Source organism: Physcomitrium patens, chromosome 16, assembly GCF_059467195.1.
Source record: "Physcomitrium patens ecotype Gransden chromosome 16, ASM5946719v1, whole genome shotgun sequence".
Lineage (NCBI taxonomy): Eukaryota > Viridiplantae > Streptophyta > Bryopsida > Funariales > Funariaceae > Physcomitrium > Physcomitrium patens.
The window spans coordinates 171,534-197,206 of NC_143425.1; the positions used below are offsets into that span (position 1 = coordinate 171,534).

At 29.4% G+C, this 25,673-nt stretch overlaps 1 protein-coding gene across 6 annotated transcripts; it reads left to right on the forward strand.

Moving 5' to 3' along the window:
- Positions 1-20,523: 20,523 nt before the first annotated feature.
- Positions 20,524-25,213, forward strand: LOC112293450 (uncharacterized). Of its 6 annotated transcripts, XR_016506839.1 has the most exons (5): positions 20,524-20,575; positions 21,180-21,268; positions 21,512-24,311; positions 24,402-24,561; positions 24,774-25,213. XR_016506839.1 is itself a non-coding variant. In XM_090256640.1 (3 exons), exon 3 carries the CDS (start codon positions 21,600-21,602, stop codon positions 24,090-24,092), a length of 2,493 nt encoding a protein of 830 aa, XP_090112766.1. In that variant the 5' UTR covers positions 20,524-20,575; positions 21,180-21,268; positions 21,512-21,599; the 3' UTR covers positions 24,093-24,715. The 6 variants fall into 6 exon arrangements, 1 of the variants encoding a protein (XP_090112766.1); XR_016506838.1 differs by having other exon boundaries at positions 21,512-24,561; XR_016506841.1 differs by lacking the exon at positions 24,402-24,561.
- Positions 25,214-25,673: the final 460 nt, after the last annotated feature.

Genomic DNA, 25,673 nt, shown 5'->3' on the forward strand with positions numbered 1-25,673 from the left:
AAAAATCATTTTTCAATAGGTATTGAAAATCAATTGATATATTTGTAAGCCTAAAAAATTTGATATTATATTTGAAATATTCATACTATCATTTTAAATATAGTATTTTATTTATTTTTTTATTTAATTAATATTAGGTTGTATGCATGTTGTAGATCTATTTTGGTATAGATTCTTATTTGTATCAATCAATTAAAAAATTATAAAATCAAAGATAAAAGATATCTATTATTAATATTGATTTTATTTAATCTTCAATAATTTATAAAAAATTGCAATGATTCATATTTTTTCTTCAAAAATAAAATTAGAGTTCTTATTAGAAATTTAAAATAGGGCATGAAATTCTTATTCAAATTCTTGTCAATGTACTCCTCAAATACAACCAACATATTTTGTAGCAAGCTATAGATTAGTCTAAATGGCAGTTGAATTTCTCAAAAATTAATTAAACAATCATAAAGAAAATTCTTTAAAAAAGTATCTATATTTATTTTATTAAAAAGATCTTAGTAATCTTCATAATAGCTAGAAATGCTACATAAATTCTTTCTATTATAAAAAATAAATATAGTATAAATAGCAAAAAATATTTTTCTTTTTTTGTAGCATGCATAAAAGGATTTTCATTTACCAATATGAATTTGATTCTATTAGACTTATAACTTTCTACTTGATAATAGGATTTTTAATGAAACTATAGAAAAAATCAAGGTTACAAGAGATCTAGTTTATTTGAGAATTATACTTCTTTAGTCACAATAATTTTAAAATAATAAGATTGGAAGAAGATCTAATCACATTAAATATTAATAAGTATTTATATCAATTAGTTGTTACATCTAAAATAATAATTTTATAAATAACATCATTATAAAATAATAAACAACCATCTATGATTTCTATATACTATCAAAGACATGAATCTCAAGGAATTAAAATATCAACACACTCTTGTGTCACTTAAATAAAAACTAAAAAATCATTCAAAGATGATATAATATTAAGCTAGAATAGCTATTTTCAAAGACAAGAATATTGAAAAGTCTTAAAATAAGACTAATGACTAGAAAGACATTGATAAGAATAAAGAAGGATTCACTCTTGCCTCTATATATACTCTTAACTAGGAGCTACGTAGCAATGTCCTATAAGAATGCCAAAATGTGTTGACTTTATAAGATACATATTTTAACTTGTAAGACAAGTTTTCTGTATATACGCCACATAGTAAATTTGTTTTGTAAGCCACTAATATGTGGTTAATTTTTTGACAAAGTTTTTAACCTATCAATCAACTACAAATACATATAAAGTCAAAGCAATGTCTATGAAGCTTCTAAGAAGTATTTCTAAAAAATATTATGAAAATTTTTTTATTTTTTTATTTCTATTTAATTATATAAATAAATATTAGAATAAATATATATGTTTGTGATATTATTTTTTCTTCTAGGAATGAAATCCATGAAAAGAGGTCATCATATATTAAAAAAATCTAACATGCAATAAATTATGTTTGCTACAAACTTTGATCTTTATTCTCTTTGAAGATGGTTAATAGGTCCTCTTAGCCATCAATAGTCTTTCATACTAGGACAAAAAGACCATCCTATTATTTGATTATTGTTGAAGACTTATCACAAATATACACATTTACTCTAATCTTTATTTATATGATAAAATAAAAATAGGTAAAATTAGATTTATTTCATAATTTTCTTAGAACAGCTTTCTAGAAGCTTCATAGATATTGTTTTGATTTTACATGTGTTTTTACTTGATTGGTAGGTTAGAAACTTAGTGAAAAAGTTAACCACATATTGGCAGCTTATAGAACAAGCTAACTATGTAGCATACATATAGAAAACTTGCCTTATAAATTAAGATATGTGTCTTGCAAAGTCAATATGTTTTAGAGGTCCTACCAGACATTGCCACATACCTTCTAATTAAGAATATATATGAAGGCAAGAGTAAAGCCTACTTTACTCTTGTCAATATTTTTTTTAGTCTTTAGTCTTGTTTCAAGACTTTTTAGTTTTATTGTCTTTAAAAATAGCTATTTTAGTTCAATACCATGTCATCTTTGAATGACTTCCTAATTTTTTTGAGTGACACAAGAATATATTAAAGATTCTTTTCTTCAAGATTCATATCTTTGATAATTTGATAAGAGTGCTAATTTTTTATTTTTTTTAGAAGTGAATGGATTATCCTACTTCTATTATTGTATTTTAAAAGTTATAGATTATTTACTTTTAAATAAATAATCTTATTTTCTAATACTAATTTTTTTCTTGAAGAGAGTAGATTATCTTTTTTTGTAGAAATTTACATTTGATATTAGAGGTTAAAAATTACTCTCTTCTAATTTAACTTTTAAATGTTTTTGAATTATCTATAGAAAGAAAGATTATAGATGCTACTCTTAGTAGAAGTGAGAATAAATCTGGAACTATTATAAATCTTCATGCGATAGTCAATATTCTAAGTGTAGAAATTTCACGTATTTCCTACGTGAATTAGAGAGGTACTATTCTTATGCATATAGAAAAAATTTAGAGTTTATATCAAGAAGTTGTGTAGTTGATGGAAGTAAGTAAATCAACCTTACAACCAAATCCAAGAAGTTTTGCTTTTACAAGTATGAGGGAGACAAGAATTAATATGCTTGAGAAGTTTGATCAAATATGATCAAAACTTCAAAGAATTTTATAATAAGTCAAGCTCTATTTGAAGTTGCATAATTTCTAATATCTTAATGAATTTATTCGAATCAGATTTATATGCACACTTCTATCAAGAAGTGTTTTTTCTTGGTTTGCATCTTTTATAGAAAATAATTTATAACTCTTTTATGATTTGAAATAATTCCTAGAAGTGTTTACATCTACATTTGAAAAAAATGATCAAGAAATAGTAGCAAAGTTCAAACTCTTATCTTTACTACAAAGATCATGATCAACTAAAATATATGTTACAAAATTCCAAAACCTCATTTATGACATAGACTAGAATAATAAAGCCCTTATCAATTAATTTCAATATGGATTGAATGATAATATCAAAGATTTATTATTGACAATGCGAAAGGTAAAATCTTTGAAATAATTCAATTACTTAAGTAATTACATGAAAAAATCAATTATTTGAAAGACATCAAGAACAAAGATTCAATTGAAAAAGAAAAAAATTAATAATGATGGTAGCTTCCAAGTTTTTAAAAACTTATTCATCAAAGCCAAAATCAATGCAAATTGAAAAAATATGTTTTAAATTTTTTACAGAGCAAAAAAAGACTTAACAATGTCAAGAAGACTTATGCTTATATTGTGGAGAAGCTAAATTCAGTGCTCAATATTATCCAAAGAAACAATGCAACCAAAAAATGAGAGGCATGGTTGCTAAAGAAAACAATGTGTCAAAAAATAAGTTTCTTTAGCTATAATAGAGACCATGTAATTGAAATCTTATTTAACTTCTAATAAAGGTCTTATTCTCTCGTCAAATCTCTTATCTTGTTTTATAATAGAAGTTTATTTAGGACCAAAAAATCACAAAGTCTTAACTTTGTTAGATTCAAGAGCCTCAGCTTTTTTTATAAACAAAGATTTTATTTAAAAAAAAAGATATATTATTAATCAAAAAAATTAAAGTTGTATATGTAGAAGTCATAAATGGTTGTTTGTTATATTTTGAAGATATTATGCATGAAATTTTTCTTTTACATGTAGCAATTAAAGATCATAATAGCATAATAATATTTAATATAATAAAATCTTTATCCAATCCAATTAATTTAGGATTATCTTGATTAAAAAACATATAATCCTCAAATAGATTGGATTTTTTGTAATCTTAATTTTTTTGGAACTTTAATCCATAATTCCATTAGTCAAATAAAAATACATAATTTTAGTACATCCAAACCCTTATTAATAGGTATGATAGCTTTTATGCATGTTGCAAAAAAAAATGATCATCTTTTACTTTATATGCCATACCTATTTCTCTTAGTAAGTAGATGTCAAATAATATTTTTAGCCAATATTAAGATTTCTAAGATATTTTTTAAAAAGATAATGCAAATATTCTAGAAGTTGACTTTCTAGGATACATCATTTCTAATGAAGGACTAATGATGGACTCAAAAAACATCTAGACTATTATGGATTAAAAGATTTAAAGAATAGTAAGAGATGTGCAATGCTTTTTGAGCTTAGCCAATTACTATTGGATTTTTATTAAGAATTTTTTTCAACTTGCAACTCCACTTATATGTTTGATTTATAAAGACAAACTTTAGTAGAGTAAAGAAGCCAAAGCATCCTTTGATACTTTAAAAAAGAAATTTACTTCTATACGAATTTTATATAATGTTGATCTTTCCAAGGCATTTTTTATGGAAACATCTATTGCTATCATAGATTGCTTAAGGATATTATATCAAATAGAGGGATTAAATTTATATCAAAATTTAAAAGAATTATTTTTAAGATTTTAAAGGTGGATTTAAAGCTCTCTTCAGCTTTTCATTTTTAAATTGATGGGCAAACAAAACAAATGAATCAAGTTTTAGAAGTTTACTTGAGGTGTATCATCAATAATTATCAAGATGATTAGAAAACTCTTTTATTATTGATAAAATTTTCATATTATAATTCAATACACTCTTCTATTCAACAAACATCTTTCTTTGCTAATTACGATTATTATCTATAATTTAATATTTTTGACTTTTTAAAGATTTGGCAAATTATTTATTAAAGTTACATGCAATAATAAATGTACAGTTAAAAGAAGCTTAAGAATGACAAAAAATCAATGCGGATGCCTATTGCAAGGAACAATTACGATTCAATAAGGTTGACAAAATATGGTTACTCTGTTATAATATCAAGACTTCTCATCCTTATCACAAGTTGGACTATTATTTGCTTGGACCTTTTTTTAATTGTAAATAAGTCAAACTTGTTGCTTATTGATTATATCTACCTAACTCTATGAAGATCCATTTCATATTTTACATATCTCTTTTTGAGCCCTATAAGATAGTGAATATCTTGAAAAGAAGACAAATGCCACTTTTTTCTATAAAAGCACATAATAATCAAGAGTTTGACGTTGAAGAAGTCTTAGATTCAAAGCAGTGTCATGATGTAATATGACTATATAGTGAAACTATAATAAAAATTGAATTTTTAATTAATATCTAATTATCTTACTTCAATTATAATTTAAGATATGTAAACATGGCTTTTATAAAAGCTTCTTAAGTTATTTTCTTATCTTAATAGTTAGTAGATTGAAGGTTAATTAGTAATTTTACCTTCTAGCTATAGAGACTCTTTTACTACCTTAAAAAGACCATAAATTAATAAAATCAAGTTAAAAGAGGTAAATAATTAGTATAATTAATACTAAAGTTAAATTAAAAGTAGGATTAGACTAAAAAATCCTTAGGATAAGTTAAATTAATATTCGGGGATAGACCATTTGTGAAACAAGGTCAAAATCAAACCTCTAGCTATTAAAACAACTGCCTAGGATAAAATAGGGGTTGTTTGAAGACTAAAGATTAGGATTTGAGAATTAGGTTAGAACTTATTCTATAAAAATAAGGTTGATTTTGGTAGGATTTGAAAAAAGCTAGTAATTATTATTGGAAGTTAAGGTTTGTATTGGCAACTTGAGATTTATGCAATGAAATTAGGGCTAGCAATCTTTGGCTAATTTGTAAAATTGGTATCACATCTATAATTCAAACTTTGACAATGCTTAGATAATTAGGTTTTTTAAAAGTATGTAAAATTTTTTGGTAATCCAACAATGAAATTGAGAAATATCTAGGTTTTCATATAAGAACATATTAGAAGTTGGCAGTTTGGGGTTGGATAGAGTTTCTGTGATATCTAAAGATCTATTAGCTCAATCAAGGTAAAATTTCGCATGGTATTGAAAGACTTGAAGATCAAATTGCACATCAATTTTGATTCAAAGTTAATAGTTGGAGAAGGAGAAATCACTACTAGAACTTTTGCTTCACCTTTTAAGTTGACATGCGAGTGATATCAGTGCAATTTTTGGAGATTTTTTCACAATCTATAAGTTGGATTGGCTAAAAATTCTCAAGTATATGAAAGACTTATATTGACAATTGCATGCAAAATTTCACATCAAGTAGATGGTCAGATTAGAAGTTATAGCTTGTTCCAGCTCACTAATTAGGATTGAGGCTTACAAAAAAAATCCAAATTGCTTAAATATAAAAGTAATAAGGTAATTGAGATTTATGTGTGGTTGAAGCTACTAAGAAGAGTTTTTTTTAGCACCTTTGAATCAAAATTTGGATTATATTCTTTTGATATGAGTGAAACCTGTTAGAATTTCTTGGATATTTATAAAACACAATCTCACCTTCCACAGTTAGGTGCCTAGTGCATTTCCAAGCAAGTCAACACATATTAAAATAGCAACTACAAATAAGGTAGAATCTCTTATTTATTGGTATGAATATGATATTAATAAATGTATATAGAAGTCAACAAAGAATCTTAGAAATGCAGCAAAGAAAATTGAAGCTTTTTATCAATGATATCTATGACAATCAAGATAAAGAATAATAAATTTTTACTATGAAAGAAATAAGATCTAAAGAAAATATCATTCTACCTTCTATCCTTGATTGTAGCTTTTGTGCATTTGTGACATTAAAGAAATGGAGAACCAACAACTACCAAATTCAACTCAAGAGCTTTTATTTATTAAATTATCAAATGAGACATTGCTATTGTCACAACTTTCAAGACAACTTAATTGAGATGAAGACCTTTAAAAATAACATGTCTTATGTGAAATTGATAGCAAAATATAACATATTTGGTATCACGACCTTAAAAAAAAACTTCTAATGTTTGGTGATTTTATTAGAAGTAAGAAAAACTTTTGACAATGTTTTAAATATTCTATTTGAAAAAAATGTTAAAGATATGAATTGGAAGAAGATTCATAAATCTAAAAATTTATATTAAATAAAATCAAAAAATAGTAATAAAATAATATGTATATTAAAAAGAAACTAGAATCACTATTGCCAAAAGATAAGGAAACTAGAAACTTTTAAATCTAGACTAGAAGTAAGAAAGGAGTTGATAAAAGTGAAGAGGGCTTTATTCTTGCCTCTATATATATTATCTAACTAAAAGCTATGTGGCAATATATTATAGTACCTCTAATATGTGTTGACTTTACAAAATACATGCTTTACCTTACAAGGTAAGTTTTCTATGAGTGGACCATATAATTAGCTTGCTCTTCTAGCTACCAATATGTGTGGGATATGGCCAACTTATTGACCATGTTTTTAACCTAAAAAATTGATTATAGACACTTAGAAAGTCAAAGCAACATCTATGAAGTTTTTATTGAAGATATTATGGAATTAATCTACTTTTACCTAATTTTATTTAATCATATAGGTAATTATTGATTAACATGTATATGTCCATGATATTATCTTTTTTTCAAGGAACAAGTTCCACAAGGAGCAATTATCATATGTTGAGGAAATCTAAGATGTTACAAATTATATTTGCCACATACTCTAATCTTTGTTCTATTTGAAGATGGTTGATAGGGCTTCTCAACCATCAATAATGTCTCATACCAAGGTAGAAAAACTATCCAATTATTTGATCTTTGTTGAAGCCTTTATAACTTCTTTTAAATAAAATATTTGGAATATCATCAAGAATTGTTCCTACTTCTAGTAAAATCATCAAACATTGGGAGTCCCTTCTAACGTTGTGATACCAAATGCATAGTATCTTGCCATCTATTCTAAGAAGAACATGTCATTCTTAAGGATCTTTATCTTAATTGCATCCTCTTGAAGGTTGTGACAATTATAACAACTTCTCAAATAAATCAACAATTGAAGGCTCTTAAGTCAAATCCACTAGTTGTTGGTTTTTTATTTCTTTAGTATGACAAATACACATACACCACAAACAAAGATAGAAGGTAGAATTCAATCTTTTCTAAACCTTGTTTCTTTTATAGCAAAGACTTACTATTCTTCATCTTAGTATTGATCAATGTCATCAATGAAAAGCCTCCACTACCACTGCTACATATGCAAGATTCTTTATTGACTTTCATGTGTATTCACTAATATCATATCCGCACCAATGGACAAGATATTTTAATTTATTTTGGTGCCACCTTGAATCTAAAACTTTTTTTACTTCAAATTCTTCATTATTATCCACTTCTATAGGAAGAGGCGGACCTTCTTCTTTTTTTGATATATTCACAGTCTTGTATGGTTTAAAAAGAGATACGTGGAAGACATGATAGATCTTTATTAACTCTGATAGATGTAATTGATAAGCAAGTCGATTGATTTATTGACAAATAGAAGAAGGTTTAAATTTGTGGTAGTCCAACTTATCACAAAAACAAGTAGTCTTGATATTACGATGAAGTAATCATACCTTATCACCTACATTGAATTGTTGTTGTTCTTTTCGATAAGCATCTGCATTGATCTTTTGTCATTCTTGAGCTTCCTTTAATTACACTTTTATTATTATATATAGCTTTAACAAACGATTTGTCAAACCTTTTGCCATAGGATTATCAACTTTTGAAAAGTCAAAAGTATCAAATTATGTATGATAACCATAATTGACAAAGAAAGGTATTTATTACATAAAAGAATGTATCATATTATTATAATAAAATCTTGCTAATGGCAAGAGGGTTTTTTAATTTTCTTATTGATAATTGACAGTACACCTTAAGTATTGTTCGATAACTTGGTTTACATGCTCTGTCTACTCATTAGTTTCAGGATGAAAAGCCAAAGAAAGCTTAATGTCCACCTTTAAAATCTTAAAAAGAGTTTTTTAAAATCTTGATACAAATTGAGTCTCCCTATTCAATACATTATATTTTGGCAATCCATAATATCAATAGATATTGTCAAAAAAAATCTTCGTACTTTCTTCACCTATGATAGTTATTATTCATGGTACAAAATATGCCATTTTTATAAAACGATGTACTATCACGAGTATAGAATCAGACAATCTTGAGACTAAAAGATTTGTAATAAAATCAATAGAAATAGAAGACCATAGTTGTTTTAAAATAAGTAATGGCTGAAGTCCATAATGGCAATGGCAAGGAATTTTTGACCTTGAACAAATATCACATGATTGAACAAAGTCTTTTACAGCCTTCAAAATTTATATTATCATACTATAATTATTTATATTATGTAAAAAATAATTAAGACATATAATACATTTATATGTCTTGATGTAGATTAGAGTGGTTAGTAAATAAATTTAAAGATAATTGATATAAGTAAATTTATTTGGAGATTTATCTATTTTGATTATAGTATTTATATTATGTAGGATTTAGATATTTAGTATAAAGCTTAAGATTAGAGCCTAAAAAAGAAAATCTTAACTAATAGGAGGCTTATTGGAAGGGATGAAAGCAAGGCATGGTTGGATGAAGGCAAGGAATGAGGATCTTCATTCCTATTGGTTGAAGGCCATGCCGAATGTGCTTCAAGGAGACTGCCCAAGGCCTTATTATGAATTAGGGTTTCTTTTTCGAAGTAATTCGAGCTTTAGAGGCTAGGATCAACAAGTTCAGGGTTTTAGATATAATTTGGATGAAGAATTTGTGTGATTTCGAGTTTTTGTGAAAGAGATATAGGTGTTCAATGTTAAGGTGTCAAATTTGTATCTATTGTCACTCTTTGAAGCATAACATATGTATACGGAGAGCAATAAAAGATTAGTGACTTGAATTGAAGAGAACACTTTCTTGGCTATACTTTATATATATTGTTTGACAAATTCCAAGTCTAGATGAAGGTATCATATGGCATTGAAGACAGCATATGTAATTCAAAGGTAGTAATGGTTGGAGCCATATCTTAAGTTTTTGGACGAATTTTTGGCTCAAATTTTTATAAGTGTGTGTTATTAGATTAAAAATCTATAGTTCAAAGTTTTATGGTATTAGAGTACTTATTTTGTGAGATATGAAGAAAATAGCATACGAGTGTATGTAAGCTAGGGTTTAAAGCTACTATTAGGGTTTTGTTGATATCTCAAGATCCGTAAACGAATTTGTAGTTGAATTTTTTGTGATAGTTTCTGAAAGTATATCAATACTTCATGTTAAATTTACGGATGTTTGGATAGTCTGATTGTAAGATATGAGTTGTTGAAGTTCAGAAAACATTTCTAATAAGGATATATAAGGTTTTAAGTTATTTTATCATATATTTGGGTGTTTTTTTGGTACTTGGGCTTATGTATTGTGTGATTGCCCTAAAAAAAATATTATATATATAAAATTGATACTTTTATATTTTAAACTTGATTGAGCATTTAATACCAGCCAAAAGTTCAACGCTTTCTTAAGGCAAACTCTCTCTACCCTGATAGCATCCACCAAAAATCTCTAGATATTAGCTCCAAAATCTTGTTGTATCCAAAATATCTTCATACTAGAAAGTCGTAATATGCTTGAAAAACATGTAAACGAGTTTTTCTTTCTAGCACATATAGACATCCTTCAAAATAAGGTAGATTATTCTTGAACTCAAACTTAGAAGTAACATAAGACTTAGAAGAAGTATTCTTGATATCATGAAAAAGAAGATCAAAGGACATACTTAATTGAAATTGCTTGAGAAAAGTTGAATCAACAATCAATGTTGATTTCATTGCTCAAAGATGAAATTGTTTTGGGTGATTGATAGAATTAAGTTTTTATTCTATCAATCAACTACAAAAACATGTAAAGTCAAAAAAAAAATTATAAAGCTTTTAGAAAGAATTTCTAAAAAATATTATGAAATTAATTTATTTTTATCTACTTCTACTTAATCATACAAGTAAATATTAGAATAAATACGAAAAGTCTATGATACATGCATGGATTTAATTTTTTTTAACTAAAATAATTACTTATTTTTTATTAAAATCTTTGTCTATAAAATAAGCTAAGATTTTTTTAATTTAATTAAATAAAAATTATGAAAAAAATTTATCCTAAAAAAATATCTATTATAAAATAAGATAAGAAATTTGAAGAAAGTATAAAATCTTTATTGAGTATTGCATAAGATTCTAATTGCACAATTTTCATTATAACTCAAGTAACTTGTTTTCTAATACATTATCCTCCTTGGCAACTATATCTCTTATTTTGTGATTATATTTTTTTCAAATAATATTAAATAATATGCTTAGATTCTCTATAATATAAGCACAAATATTTTTTAAAACATCAAGTCTTTTCTAGCCTACTAAATGATTTAAAATATACCTTATCAATTTACATTGATTTTGGACTTGATAAATAAGTTTCTAAAAATTTAGAAATTACTGCTATAATTTCACTTATATCTATCCAATCAAATATTTGTTCTTGTAGTCTTTCAAAAATTTAATTATTGCATGCAATGACTTAAAGGATAAATTATTTTAATGAATATATTTTTGGCAATATCAACAATAAGTCTTTGATATTATTTTTTAATCCAAATCAAAATTGATTGATAAGGAATTTTTCATTTCAATCCACACTACAAACAAGATTTTGGAATTTTGTAGCATATATAGTAATAAAAAATGATTGTTGTTGTAAAAATAAGAATTTGATTTTTGCTACTTTTTTCCAATCAATTTCTTCAAATATGGCCAAAAATACTTTCAAGAAAGAATTAAAATCATAAAATAATTATAAATCTTTTTTTATCAAGTATACAAACTATGAAAGTAATTTCAAATAAGAATGCTTCTATAAATCTAATTTTAATAAATCTATGAAGATATTGAGAAGAATGTAAGCTTAGATAGAGCTTGATTTGTTGTAGTAATCTTCAAAATTTTGATCTTATTCTATCAAATTCTTTTGGTATACTTATCTTCATCTTTCTTATACTTAAAGTATTAAAACTTCTTGGTTTTAATAGTGAATTTGATCTTTTTTCTTCTTTAAATTATAAAACCTGTAAAAATAAATTTTAAACTTTATTATTAACTTCTTCCATAAATATTGAAATAGCACCTTTATAACTGATATTGATAATATATAAAATATTTATTAAAGAATATTCAAAAACTCATAAAGATCCACGATAGTTACAAATCTATTTTCACTTCTGTTAAGTGTATATCACAAAAATATATATTTATTTCAATAATTATATAAATAATATAAATATATAGAAGTAATCAAAATAGATAAATTTGATATTATCTTGTAAAGTAGCTAATTAAAGCTTCATAGATATTTTTTTGACTTTATATTCATTTATAATTTATTAGGAGGTTAGAAACTTAGCCAATAAATTAGCCATGTATTGCACATATTTATAGCTTGTGGTACAAGCTAATTTTATGGTGCACATATAGAAAACTTTCTTTGCAAGTTAAAACACGTATTTTACAAGTCAAATACATATCAGAGGTCTTATAGAATATTTCTATATAATTCTTAATTAGATAGTGTATATAGAGGCAAGAATAAGTCTTTTTTTATTTTTGTTAATTCCTTTTAAGTCCTTAGTCTTATTTCAAGATTTTTTAATCCTCTTATTTTTAACAATAGTCATTCTAATTTTAATATTATATTAGCTATGAATGGATATCTATTCTTTTCAAGTAATATAAGAGTATATTAAATTTTTAATTATTTAAGTTTCATGTCCTTAATAATTTGATAAAAGTACTCACTTATTTTTCTTCTTTTGTTTTAAAAGTGAGTAGATTATTTTATTTTTTTATTATGATTTGAAAGTTGTCAATTATTTATCTTTAAATTAATATTTTAATTTTTAATATTTATTTTTTTCTTAAATAGAGTAAACTATCTTTTTTCATCAAAATTTTTATTTAGTATTAGAGATTATAAATTACCCTCTTATAATTTGATTTAAATATTTTTTTCAAATTGTCTATAGAAGTAGTATTTTGACACCTATAAGAAAGTCAACAATGAAGTTGAAAGTCTATGTTAAGATGTTATAGAATTGAGAGAAGGAAATAAATCAAGTTTACAACAAAATCCAAGAAGTGTTACTACTACAAGTATGATAAAGGCAAAGATAAGTATGCCAAAGAAGTTTGTTGAAATAAGATCAAAGTTTTAAGCTCAAGCCATTACATGCAATAATCAATACCTTGAAAGATGTCAAGAACAAAGATTTGATCGAAGTAGTATAAGTCAAGTCATGGCAACAACTTCTAAGTTTTCAAAAGCTTATTCATTAAGACCAAAATCTACACAAATTGATACAATATGTTCAAAATCTCTTACTAAGCAAAAAAAGATTTAACATTGTTAGGAAGGTTTTTTTTTATATTATGGAGAATCTCAGCATATTATTTAAAATTATTTTAATATGCAATATAATCACAAAATAAAGAGTATGGTTACCAAAGAAGATGATATATTGGAAAATATATGTTTCTAACTACAATAGAGATAATGCAACTAGAGTCTTATACAAAAAGTAGTAAAGGTCCTATTCTTTCTTTAGATACTTCACATTGCTTTATAATAGAAGTTGATTTAGAACCAAAAAATCACAAAGTCTTAATCTTATTAGATTTTGAATCTCAATTTTTTGTATAGACTAAAATTTTGTCAATGAACAAAAAATATCAGAAGCTAAGAAAATTAAATCCATACATTTAAAAGTCATAGATGATTATTTCTTGACTTTTGAAGATATTACTTATAAAATAGTTCTTTTAAATATAGCAATTAAAGATTACAAAAGCTTAATAATATTTAATATAATTAAATCTCTATTTAATCCAATCATTTTAGAATTATTGTGGCTAAAAAAGTATAACCTTCAAATAGATTGGATTTCTTATAATCTTGATTTTTTTTATAATTTAAATCAAAAATTTATTAATCAAGTAGAAACTTATAAATTAAATATAACCAAATTCTTATTGGTAGGTGTAAGAGCTTTTATACATACTACAAAAGAAAGGTCATCTTTTTTTTATATATACCACATTTATTTTTGATGATAGAAAGATTTCAAGTAATATTCCAAATCAATAACAAGATCATCAAGACATTATTTAGAAAAAAAAATATAAATATCTTACTATGATTTTTCTATTAATCTTCAAAAAGAATCACAATCCTTATTTAGACCAATGTATAGCTTATTAAAGAACAAGTTGGTTGCACTAAAAGAATATAGTAATGAAAACTTATTTAAGAACTTTATTTGTAATTCAAAATTTTGAATTTGAACTCCTATCTTATTTGTAAAGAAAAAGGTGGATGTCTATAGATGTACGTAAATTATCAAGGATTCAATAACATTACCATTAAGAATAGGTATCTTTTACCATTAATTTCAAGACTTTTTGATCAACTCAATTAAGCAAAGATCTATATATAAATAGATCTATAAGGAGCATATAATCTAATTTGCATTGACGAAGAAGATAAATAAAAGATTATATTTTAAACCAACTATAGGAATTTTAAATATAATATCATACTTTTTAAATTCATAAATATACCAACTACTTTTCAACATCTAATAAGTGATGTCTTTTTTTGATTTCTTGATGATTTTTTTGTCTATTTTTTAGAAAACATTTTAGTCTACTCTAAGAAAATAAAAGAGTATGAACTTCATATTTATTGTATATTCAAAAACTTAAAGATGTAGGATTATATGTCAAGATATAAAAGTGTATATTTTATATTGCTCAAGTTAAATTTTTAGGATATATTATTTTAAATTATGGCCTTAAAATAAATCCTAAAAAGGTTCAAACTATCATGGATTGGAAGATCCTAAAAAAAATCAAAAATATGTAATTTTTTTAGAATTTTTTAATTTTATCAAATCTTCATTAAAAACAATTAATAAAGTTTTTATTTAAGATGTAGCTTTCTTTACATGTTTGACTCGTAAGGACAAACTTCACTAGAATAAAGAGATTGAAGCATCATTTAAATCTTTGGAGACAATATTTATTTTTGCATCAATTTTGCATCATGTGGACTTCATCAAAGCATTCTTTATAGAAACAAATACATAAAAATATGCCTTTGGTGCAATATTATCACAAATAGGAGCAAATAATAAATTCCATTTAATATCTTTCTATTCAAAAGATATTTAAGAAGTGAAAAATAACTTTGAAATATACATCAAATAGCATCTTGTAATTATAGATTAATTTCAAGATTGACATCATTATTTAGAAGGTACTTTTCATCTAATAATTGTGTATAATTGATCATAAAAAACTTAATTTTTTTATATCAATATATATTTTGAATTATTACCAAATTCATTGAAGAAATTTTTATCAAGATTTAATTTTAAAATCACTTATTGATTAAAAAAACAATAAGATTTGTCAAAAATCTTTTTTGAATATTTTTATCTTATATCAAAAGAAAAAAATATAGCTTTTAATCAATAAAGAATAATTTTCTTGAATCCAAAGCATTTTTATTTTTAAGCAATAAAATCAATATTGATAGTTGATCCAATCTTTTTCAAGCATGTTTAATCAAATATGTCATTTGATTGTCTTATTCATGATATCAAAAATAATTCTTCTAAGTCTCATGATACTTCAAAGTTTGAGTTTAAGAATAATCTACTTTACTTTCACAATTGCTTATATGTTTTAGAATCTAAAGTATAATTTTACATTCTTCAAACTTGTTACAACTTTCCAATAATATGTAATTTTGAATTCAATAAGATTTTGAAACTAATATCTAGAGAGTTTTAGTGGCCTCAAATAAGAAAGGCAATTAAATACTTTATAAAATCATTTGACATTTTTTTAAGACCAAAAACTTCTTTTCATTAATCTTATGAATTTCTTCAATTATTATCCATTTTAAAAAAATCATGGTCTTTTATTTCTATTGATTTTGTTATAAATCTTTTAGTCTCTAGTTCTTCTTGTTTTAAATTTATAAAAGTATATTATTTTACTAAGATGGCACATTTTGTACCTTATAAAAAATCTATGACAAATAAAGAAATAATTAAGTTTTTTTAATAACATTTATTGCTATTATGGATTACCAAGAGATATTGTGTCGAATAAGAGGATTCAATTTGTATCAAGATTTTGGAGAATTCTTTTTAAGTTTCTAAAAATAAATATAAAATTAACTTTTTCTTTCTATCTTCAAATTAATGGACAAATAGAGTAGATAAATCAAGTTTTGAAATAGTTTTTGAGGTATACTATCAACTACTAATAATATGATAGAATAATTCTTTTGCTACTAGCTAAGTTTATTTTTATAACATAGTGTATTTATCTTCTAAAATAAAGTAGATTATTCTTAAACTTTTTTTTTAATAACATAGTATATTAATCTTTTAAACAAACTTTTTTTTATTAATTATGGTTATTATCTATTACTTGATACTTTTGACTTTTTAAAAGTTAATAATCTTATTTTAGAAGATTTAAAAAAATATTATCAAAGTTACATGCAACAATGAAAGCATAACTAAAAGTATCTTAAGAATAATAAAATATTGGTGTATATGCCTATCACCAAAAATAAGCTCAATTCCATGTTAGTAATAAGATATAATTACTTTGTTGTAATATCAAAACTGTTCCTTTTGTAATAAGTTGGATTATACTAAACTTGGACCATTTCTTATTTATAAATGGATTAATCCAATTTCTTACTAATTGCACTTGTTGGAGTCTATAAAGATCCATTATGTACTCTATGTATTTCTTTTTGAGCCGTATAAAACAATAGATATGTTGAAAAGAGGACAAATGCAATTTTTTTTATAAAAGTAGATTAGAATAAAGAATTTGATATCAAAGAAGTCTTACATTCAAAGTGCTCCTAAAATAGGCTAGAATATCTTATTGACTTATATAGATATGATATTAGTGAACACATATAGAAACTAAATAAGAATCTTGGAAATACAATAAAAAAAATTGATGTTTTTTAATGATAACATCTATTAAAATCAATATAAAGGGTAACAAATCTTTATTATAAAAGAAATAAGGTCAAGCAATCATTGCATTCTATCTCTTACCTTTTTTTGTAGTTTGTTTATATATGTAACATTAAAGAGATGGAAAATTAACAACTAGTAAATTTAATTCAAGAGCTATTCTTTTTTGACTTATCAAATAAAAAATTACAATTGTTACAACCTTTAAGATGACATAATAGAGATAAAAATCCTCAAGAATAACATGTTCTTTCTTGAATAGATGGCAAGATATAATGTATTTGAAATCACAACCTTAAAAGAAATTTTCAATTTTAGGTGATTTTATTGGAAGTAAGAACAATTCTTGATAGTATTACAAATGCTTTATTTCAAGGAAGTTACAAAGGCTTCAACAAAAATTAAATATTAGGGTGATCTTTCTAACTTAAAATGAGATATTATCAATGAAGGAGAGGACTTATCAATTATATTCAAAGAAAAAAAAGATTAAAGTATATTGCAAATATAATATGTCATAGCTTAGACTTCATCATCATGTAATAATTACTTCTTATGGAACTTGTTTCAAAAAAAATAATAATATCATAGACATATATATATATATATATATATATATATATATATAATTATTAAATTAATTAAAATTAATTAAAATATATTGAAATAAATAAATTTAATAACATCTTATAGAAAAGCTTTCTAAAAGTTTTATAAATACCTTTTTGGCTTTATATGTATTTGTAATTGATTGGTAGGTGAAAAACTTGATCAACAAATTAACCAAGTATTGTATATGTTGGTAGCTTATGATAGAAGCTAACTATGTGGCATGCACATAGAAATTTTTTCTTACAAGTTAAGACATATGTCTCGCAAGTTGGATATATATTGGGGGTCTTATAAAATTTTGCCACATAGCTCTTAGTTAGCTTCTTAATATATACAGTTTGACTTTAATAAGGTATTCAAAATACTTGATTAGTTTAAGTATCTTGTAGGGCCTTTAAATCTTGCTCAAATACTTCACAATAGCTTCTCAAGTTGCTAAAATTATTTTTATCAATGTTTTGAAAATATATTCTAAATTTTTTAAAATATTTCTTATAAGTCTTAAATAAAATTTTAAAATATTTATAATTTTTTTATAAAATTAATATAAATTTAATATTATTACTATTTTAAATTTATAATTTTTCATCATAATAAAATAAATCAAATATCTCATTTTTTATATTAATAATTAAAAAGTTATGAGGTTTTTTCTTGTTTTTTTACTTATTAATTAATATTTATATATTTTGAATAAATAATATAAACAGATAGAAATTCAATGTAGATATTGATTTCAATAACAAAATATTAATTCTTACTATTAAAAACTTATACTTAATCAACTAAGATAATTACTTCTAAGACCTACTAAGACTCCATTTTTTTGACTTTTTCTCTAATAAGACTCTTATAACTCATAAACACTGCTAAATTCTAATAAATATTCATATAATCAAATAGATTCTTTAATTTTAATATTTTAATATTTAAATAAATTAAAATATTATTTAAAAAAATTCCACCTATTAAGTTTTATAAGTGGGATTCACAAAGAATAAATAAATAAATATTCTATAACAAAAAAAAAACTTTGTGCGCATTTATAGAAAGCTCGATACTTGCATAATATGAAAGAAAAAATTATTCTTGCATAGTTTACAATATCTAGTTTATCAAAAAAAATAAATGATTTTGTATGTGCATTGAAAAAGTTGTTGCAATTTCTACAAAAAGATATAATATGTAAAAACCATATTTTTTTAGAATGATCATGTAAAAAAATATAATATAATAGATTTATATTGAAGAACTTGTAAAAATGATGTTATATATTTATTACACATGGATTACTTAAGATATATATATATATATATATATATATATATATATATATAAACAATGAATACTAAAAAATCAATATTAAAAATTTATTTTTTATAAAAATAGTTATAGTAAAAAAATGTTAATCATTTATTTTTTATATTAAAAAGAAAAAAGAATTTGAAAGCATTTTGTTTTTTTTAAATCTACTCTACTCTTAAATCATAATAAATACAAAGTTAAAAAATCATATAAATAATACTTGAAACTTGGATGTGCCTTAGAAATCTGAAAATTGTAAAAGTAAAAATAAATAGACAAATCATGTACTATAAATTTTAAGAAAAGAATCTAAGCACCAAATATGATTGTTTAAGTCTACCCTTTTAATGCTGATTGATATCAACAATCCCTTTATATCAATGCAATATGAATTATTGCACTATTTTTGTGATTTTTAAACAATGTTGTTTATGATATACTTCTCTATTACAAATATGAGTAGAAAGTACCACCTCATCCATCTTTGTCATTGTAAAACCAAAGTTCTTACCATTTGGTACACAATACTTGTCATGTGGCCAACTCACAAGACCAAGACATAGTTGGGGATTAAATATGACCTTGAAAACTACGAAATTTCAGTAGAAAAGAAAGAAAAAAGAGTGGAGGTAAGGCAATTTTGAGAGATAGTTGTTCAACTTGTATTTTTATCATTTCATTCATCTGTGATACTAGTTGAATTTTGAATTTAGGGCAGGAGACTACCGTACAGGTGGTTGGAATTAAACTCAAGACCGACCTGATATTCCAACCACCTGTATGGTAGTCTCCTCCTGCCCTAAATTCAAAATTTTGCAGGTTGGCAAGCATGGGCGAAGGAAAAAAATATTTTAAAAATTGTTAAAATTGCCCAAAATCCATTTGTTGATTGATGAAGAAAAATTACTATGACAAGAGTTGAGCACCTATTCCTACACAACCAGGACAGTGACCTTCAATTCCACACATTCGACAATGTTACCCAGGCGTTATTCAACCCCTGGGATGGATTCATGGAATGGGGTTTGGGGGGTGGGGATGCCACAGCTCACGGGATGAGGGGAGGGAGGGTGGGCTGTTGACTTCGGGGCTCAAGGGCAGCTTGACTTTCGTGTCCCAGGACTCCCACAGGACCTGCCTGCCTTGTTGAGGATGATCGGTCGAGCCAGATTGCCTGCCTGCCTGCCTGCCTGCCTGCGGCATCACTCGGCACACACGCACTCTGCCGTCATCGCACACCATCCAACTCGGCAAGCCTGGTCCTCGCGCACGAGCCAATTCCTCAGCACCCCCTCTGATCCTCTCCTCTCCCTCATGCTGGCAATTCTCAGGTATCTTTTTATATCTTATCTGCATTACCTTCACGGCTCTTTATTAACCCCAAGGCCTCTCCCATCCCCTCTTCACACTTTCTCTTTCTACGCTGCTGCTTGCTCTGCTTCTTCTAGAACCCCCCCCCCCCTTCTTCCACTAGAAACTATGCAGGTGCTTTGTTTTCGCCTCCGCGCCATTTTCAAGTGCTTTGCTAGGGCTTGATTTCTTTTTTATGATCAGAGTGGCGACGGAGGGGTAGGCCGTACTCCTGCATCAGCTGTCTCATCATCTCATCATGTACGTGTCACCACGACACCATACTCTCTCCCCCTTTCACTCAAACGGTTCACTACCTCACTTCGCCTCATCAGTTACAACGCGCTACATTATATCGCTTGGAGTTCTACAGCGCCGGTTTCTCCCAGATTCTTCTATTCACATCCTTTCCCCGGTGTTTGGAATGGGAGGATCGCTTCTCCTGTTCTCAGATTTATTTCGGATTTGCATTTCAATCCACCAGCGCATTTGGATGTCTCCCTCCATTCTACACTTGTATGTGTGCACGTTTGCTAGGCTTAGATCTGTGCAACAGCGATGGAGTATTTCATCGACCTAGAGTAGTGTCAGTCACTATGCGTTTGCGGCACATCGAATCGAACCAACGGGTTCCCGTCTCGCGAAAGATTTAGATGCGTGCTAAACAAGTGCAACATAAGTTACAGGAAGCTGCTGAATATTCGAATCTAGAATTTTTAGGGATGGGCAATCTCACCTGGAATTCGGTTGAACGCCAAGTTCTTGGCAAATTGACTTTGGCAGTTGGAAGTAACTCTCCTCTTCATCTTTCGTTTTCAGACTGTTCAGCGGCTTACAAAGCAATTGTCTGACTAATCTCGTGCAGATGCATATTCAGAATGGTATCACCAGTGCTCAATGTAATCTACTTTGACAGAATCCTAAATCCACGTCTATGTAGCCTCAAAGACTCAGGTACTACTCTCTGGAACTCGAATCACGTGCATCTTCCTTGCATTGCTATGACTCAGACGTGTCTGCTTCTTGTATCCTTTCTCCATCCTGCCCATCTTCTCTCTCGCACATGAAGGTATTCGCTATCCTTGGTCGTCACTCAAACCTCTGAGAACCGCATGAGGCTGTGTTTGAGATCAGCGACGAATTGTGTCACCACGATATAGAACAGTGACTCTGACACTGCCTATGGTGAGTACACAGGAAGATATGGAGGAAGGATGGATGTGAGATTTCCCCAGGAATCTCAGGTGAGTGAGGGGCTTTAGAGCATGTGAGAGAAGCTCAGGTGATGGAGGAGGTCTTCTTCGAGCGCAGTGCGTTGCCCAACCAAGGGCAAGCGTTCCAGAATTTTCTGAGGTCGTATCCATTGTATCTAGATACGTTGGTGGTGGACCACATTCGCGAGCAAGAGTACCCGCACTTGAATGAGCGGTCGCAAGTATGCCTGGACTACATGGGGGTGGGTCTATTTTCCTACTCCCAGCAAGCTTCCAACTCTCCATCGGCTGCCTTAGGGTTGGCCTACATCTCCGCCAATCTGACCACGCACGCCCTCTACACCGCTGAGGAAACGGAGATAATGGTCAGAAGAAGGGTGCTGCGCTACATGAACATCGATGAGAACGAGTATGCTATTGTCTTTACTGCCAACAAATTGTCAGCTTTCAAGCTTTTGGGAGAATCTTACCCCTTTCACGTCTCCTCTAAGTTGCTATTGGGCTACGATCATTGCTGCGAGAGCCAGGATGCGCTCATCGAGTGCGCTAAATCGAAAGGAGCGACCGTGATGAACGCCAATTTGACATGGCCCAGCCTGAAGTTGGACAAGGCGGACGTGAAGAAGAAGCTTCATCTCAAAAGGAAGGCAGTGAAATCCAAAGGATGGGGATTCCATACTGGACACGGAGGCACGGAAGGAGGGGATTTCTCTCCAAATCAGCCGATGCCCATGGATACGCAAGGAATGATGGCATACCCCGTCATATCGTGCGGCTCGGGTGCCAAAAACTCGCTCCAATGGATTCGGGAAGCGGGTCAAAATGGGTGGCACGTGCTTTTGGACGTATCAGGTCTCGGGGCGAAGGCGATGGATACTCTGGGATTGAATCTGTTCCACCCTGACTTCATCGTGGGATCGTTTTACAAAGTTTTTGGGTCTGATCCTACGGGCTTCGGTTGCTTGGTAATCAAGATATCCGTGATACGAAGCTTAGGGGATTCATCACGGGCCCGTGCTATTGGCATGGTTCGAATTGTTTCAACAGCAGGGAGTTCCGAAACGGGTAGCTGGGACCCTTTGCGCTCTTCCTCATCATCTGGTTCATCCATAGAATCCCATCAGCAGCAGCAGCATCTTTCTGCTCGAACAACGTTGCTTCCTCGCGAAAAGGATGTTTTGAATGCGCGATTCGAAGAACGGTTCATTACGGGTGGCTCACAGCTAAACCAACCTCACAAGAAAATAAATGCGATGTCCCCGGTCGGGATACCAAAGCCAGATCCAGCTCTGAGAATTGAAGGTGTCCAGGAGATAGTACCTCTTAAAGGCAAGAGACGAGAAGAAGACGTAGAGATATCAAAACAGTGGTGGGTACGATCTCAGTCATCGCCGTCTTCCATCAACCACCACTCCAAGGACTCACTAGATCACAACCAGAGGGCTTCCTCGAGTTCACTTGACAATTGCCATCAACCATCGCTACGCAAAGAGGAAGAGATTCTACCTGTGACGTTGAAATTCTCAAGATCCCACAGGAGGCGCCACTCCGATGCAACGCAAGGGCATAACGGTGGCCAGGAGAAGGGCACACAACAGGATGCAACCCCGAGGTTGGAAAGAGCAAAGGAGGGCATGCCAGGATTGCGGTATCTACAGATTCCGAAACAAGGGTGGGATCACAAGGGAATGAGTGTGGACGAAGAGAGCTTTCTGTCGCGAGATTTTGGGAAGAAATCTCCGCTTATGCTCACTTTGCCTAAGGGCTTTGACAGTCCTTCCAACAGAACACCGCCTTTCAGCAAACATGAGATGCACCAAGAGTTTCTCATGGGCTCCCTTCCGGAGACACCGTCCTCTGTCTCGGCGCCGTGCTCTCCTTCTTACCCTCGCCCGCGTGACGTCTGCGAAAACAACCCGATAACACCGGAATCGCAGGGCCACAACCCCTCAAGAATGATCGTGTGTGGGGGCTTGGATGTTGCTGACAAAATTGGTCTTACACGCATTAATTTCCGTCTGCGAGCGCTGGTTAACTGGCTCATATGTTCTCTCAGGAAGTTGAGGCACTCTACCCCTGGTCATCCGCATGTTGTCGTAATCTATGGGCCGTTGTGCCAGAGCGATCGGAGTTCAACATTTACATTCAATATTGCAGGATCTGATGGGCACTTGTTAGATCCAGCGCTGGTGCAACGACTTGCAGATCGTAGCAGTATCTCCCTTGGGACGTCCATTCTGCAAGGTTCCTTCACTCTTGAAGTGGATGAGACATCGAGGGGAATCTCCAAACCCAAGAAAAGCGAAAAATCTCGAGACTACAAGGGTGGGTCGGGGATGAGTAGCCCGAGAGGTATCGATCTTGCGAGGCAGAAATGGAACTGCAAGGAAGACACGCTTCATGCTGGTCAATTCTCTGTGGTGTGTGCATCGCTGTGCTTCTTGTCCAGCTTCACGGACGTTTACCGTTTATTAGAATTTGTGGCTCTGTTTCTGGACGCCGATTTTGTTCACAAAGAACTCTTTCATTACCAAGCTCTCAATCAGCAAACCATACTCATGTGATCAATTTCAAAAAAGTTTCTACTGTCAAGGGTGGAAGTAGATCCCCGTGCGACTCTGTGGTCACAAGCAACCAGCAATGGTTGGCTTTCTCCATGTCAACTTGAGCTGTTCAAACTACTGGAGGACCGTGGTTTTTATGTTCTAGTTTGAGAAGATCGTGTTGATATTTGAGGGCAGTTGGTACCTATCATTCTGTGAGCCTACCCTGCTGTGGTGCGGGTGAGTTGGCAGTCCTTACACTCATCCAACGTTACTCTGAGTTGCTGTGGCGAAATGTGTTCATAATCACTAACCTGTTGACATGATCAGGTGGTAATGTACAGCTAATGGTGAAGACATTGTTAGAACCTCCAGACTAGTTGCCAGAGTGTGAAGTAGTTGAGGATTAATGTTAGAGAATTTCAGACCAATACAGCAGTTCTCTGGGAGTTATAGCTATTGAAGAGCTTTGACTAGCTTTGACGATCAGGTATTGTGTGAACTTATCTTGGGTTGTGTTGATTACTGTTTGCTTTTGGAAGATGCAGAGGAGTGAGTCTTGCTATGCATTGGGTGGTGCATGGTTAATTCATACCTGTAGCCTGATTTGTGAAGAGGGTTCATTGCAAACTCCCTTGCTCACATGATGATCTGTTCCTCATTGCAACCATGCATATTTTATGTTCACCTATTTTTTTGCAGGAATGAAGAAGGGCCTGCAATATTGGATTTGACATAGTCCAATATACATCATTGGAGTACATGATCATCCAGTGCAGAAATATAATTTCACAGATATGTCAATGCCAAAGCAATGGTGATCAGGATAAGTGTCTTACAGTCCCAGCATGATGATAGTACATCTGGGCATATCAGAGGAGTGGTGGTGGGCATAATGCCATGGTTGATGCTGGGATATTGACATATGTGTTGTGATGGATGTGACTAGAAATGTAGAGAGCCCTCAGTTAGATTAAGTCTGCTGATGAGAGTTGTAGTAACTCCACTGTTAGCCTGATTCAATACAATCTTACAAGTTAGTATCTGCTGGAGTCATTGCACATCATCAGGTGCATTGGTGCTCAATGACTCCACATGATGAGCTTTAATGACATCTGCATAAATGAACTTCATTGAGTCCATCTCATTGGTCTGGCAACAACTCAACTCTGCCACCATTTCAGTTTGGCAATTCTTATTCAAGTATTCTGGTGAACTTCTTCACTGTGCAAGCTGTGCCTTGTCTTATCTTTCCACCCAGACATGGAGATTCATTGACCAAATTTGCCACTCCCCATTGTGGTACTTTCAAAGAGCTATTGATTGGAATGTATCTGCTTTTGAAGTTGCAGAAGTGGAAGATCAGCTCAATTTGATGACATTAACTTTGGGTTGTTGAGATGTTGTGCTACATTTAGTGTACACTCCAGAAGTAATTTAAGATGTGTGTGTTATTTGTTTTTTTGTTTTTCTTTCTTTCTTTCTTCTTGTGTAGTGATGCAAGTTTGGCATAGGTATGATTTTTAGACAAAAAAACCATTGGAGAATAAATTGTGGTCAAATGCATTGCATCATGGTTGTGATGCACTCAATTTAAGTGCA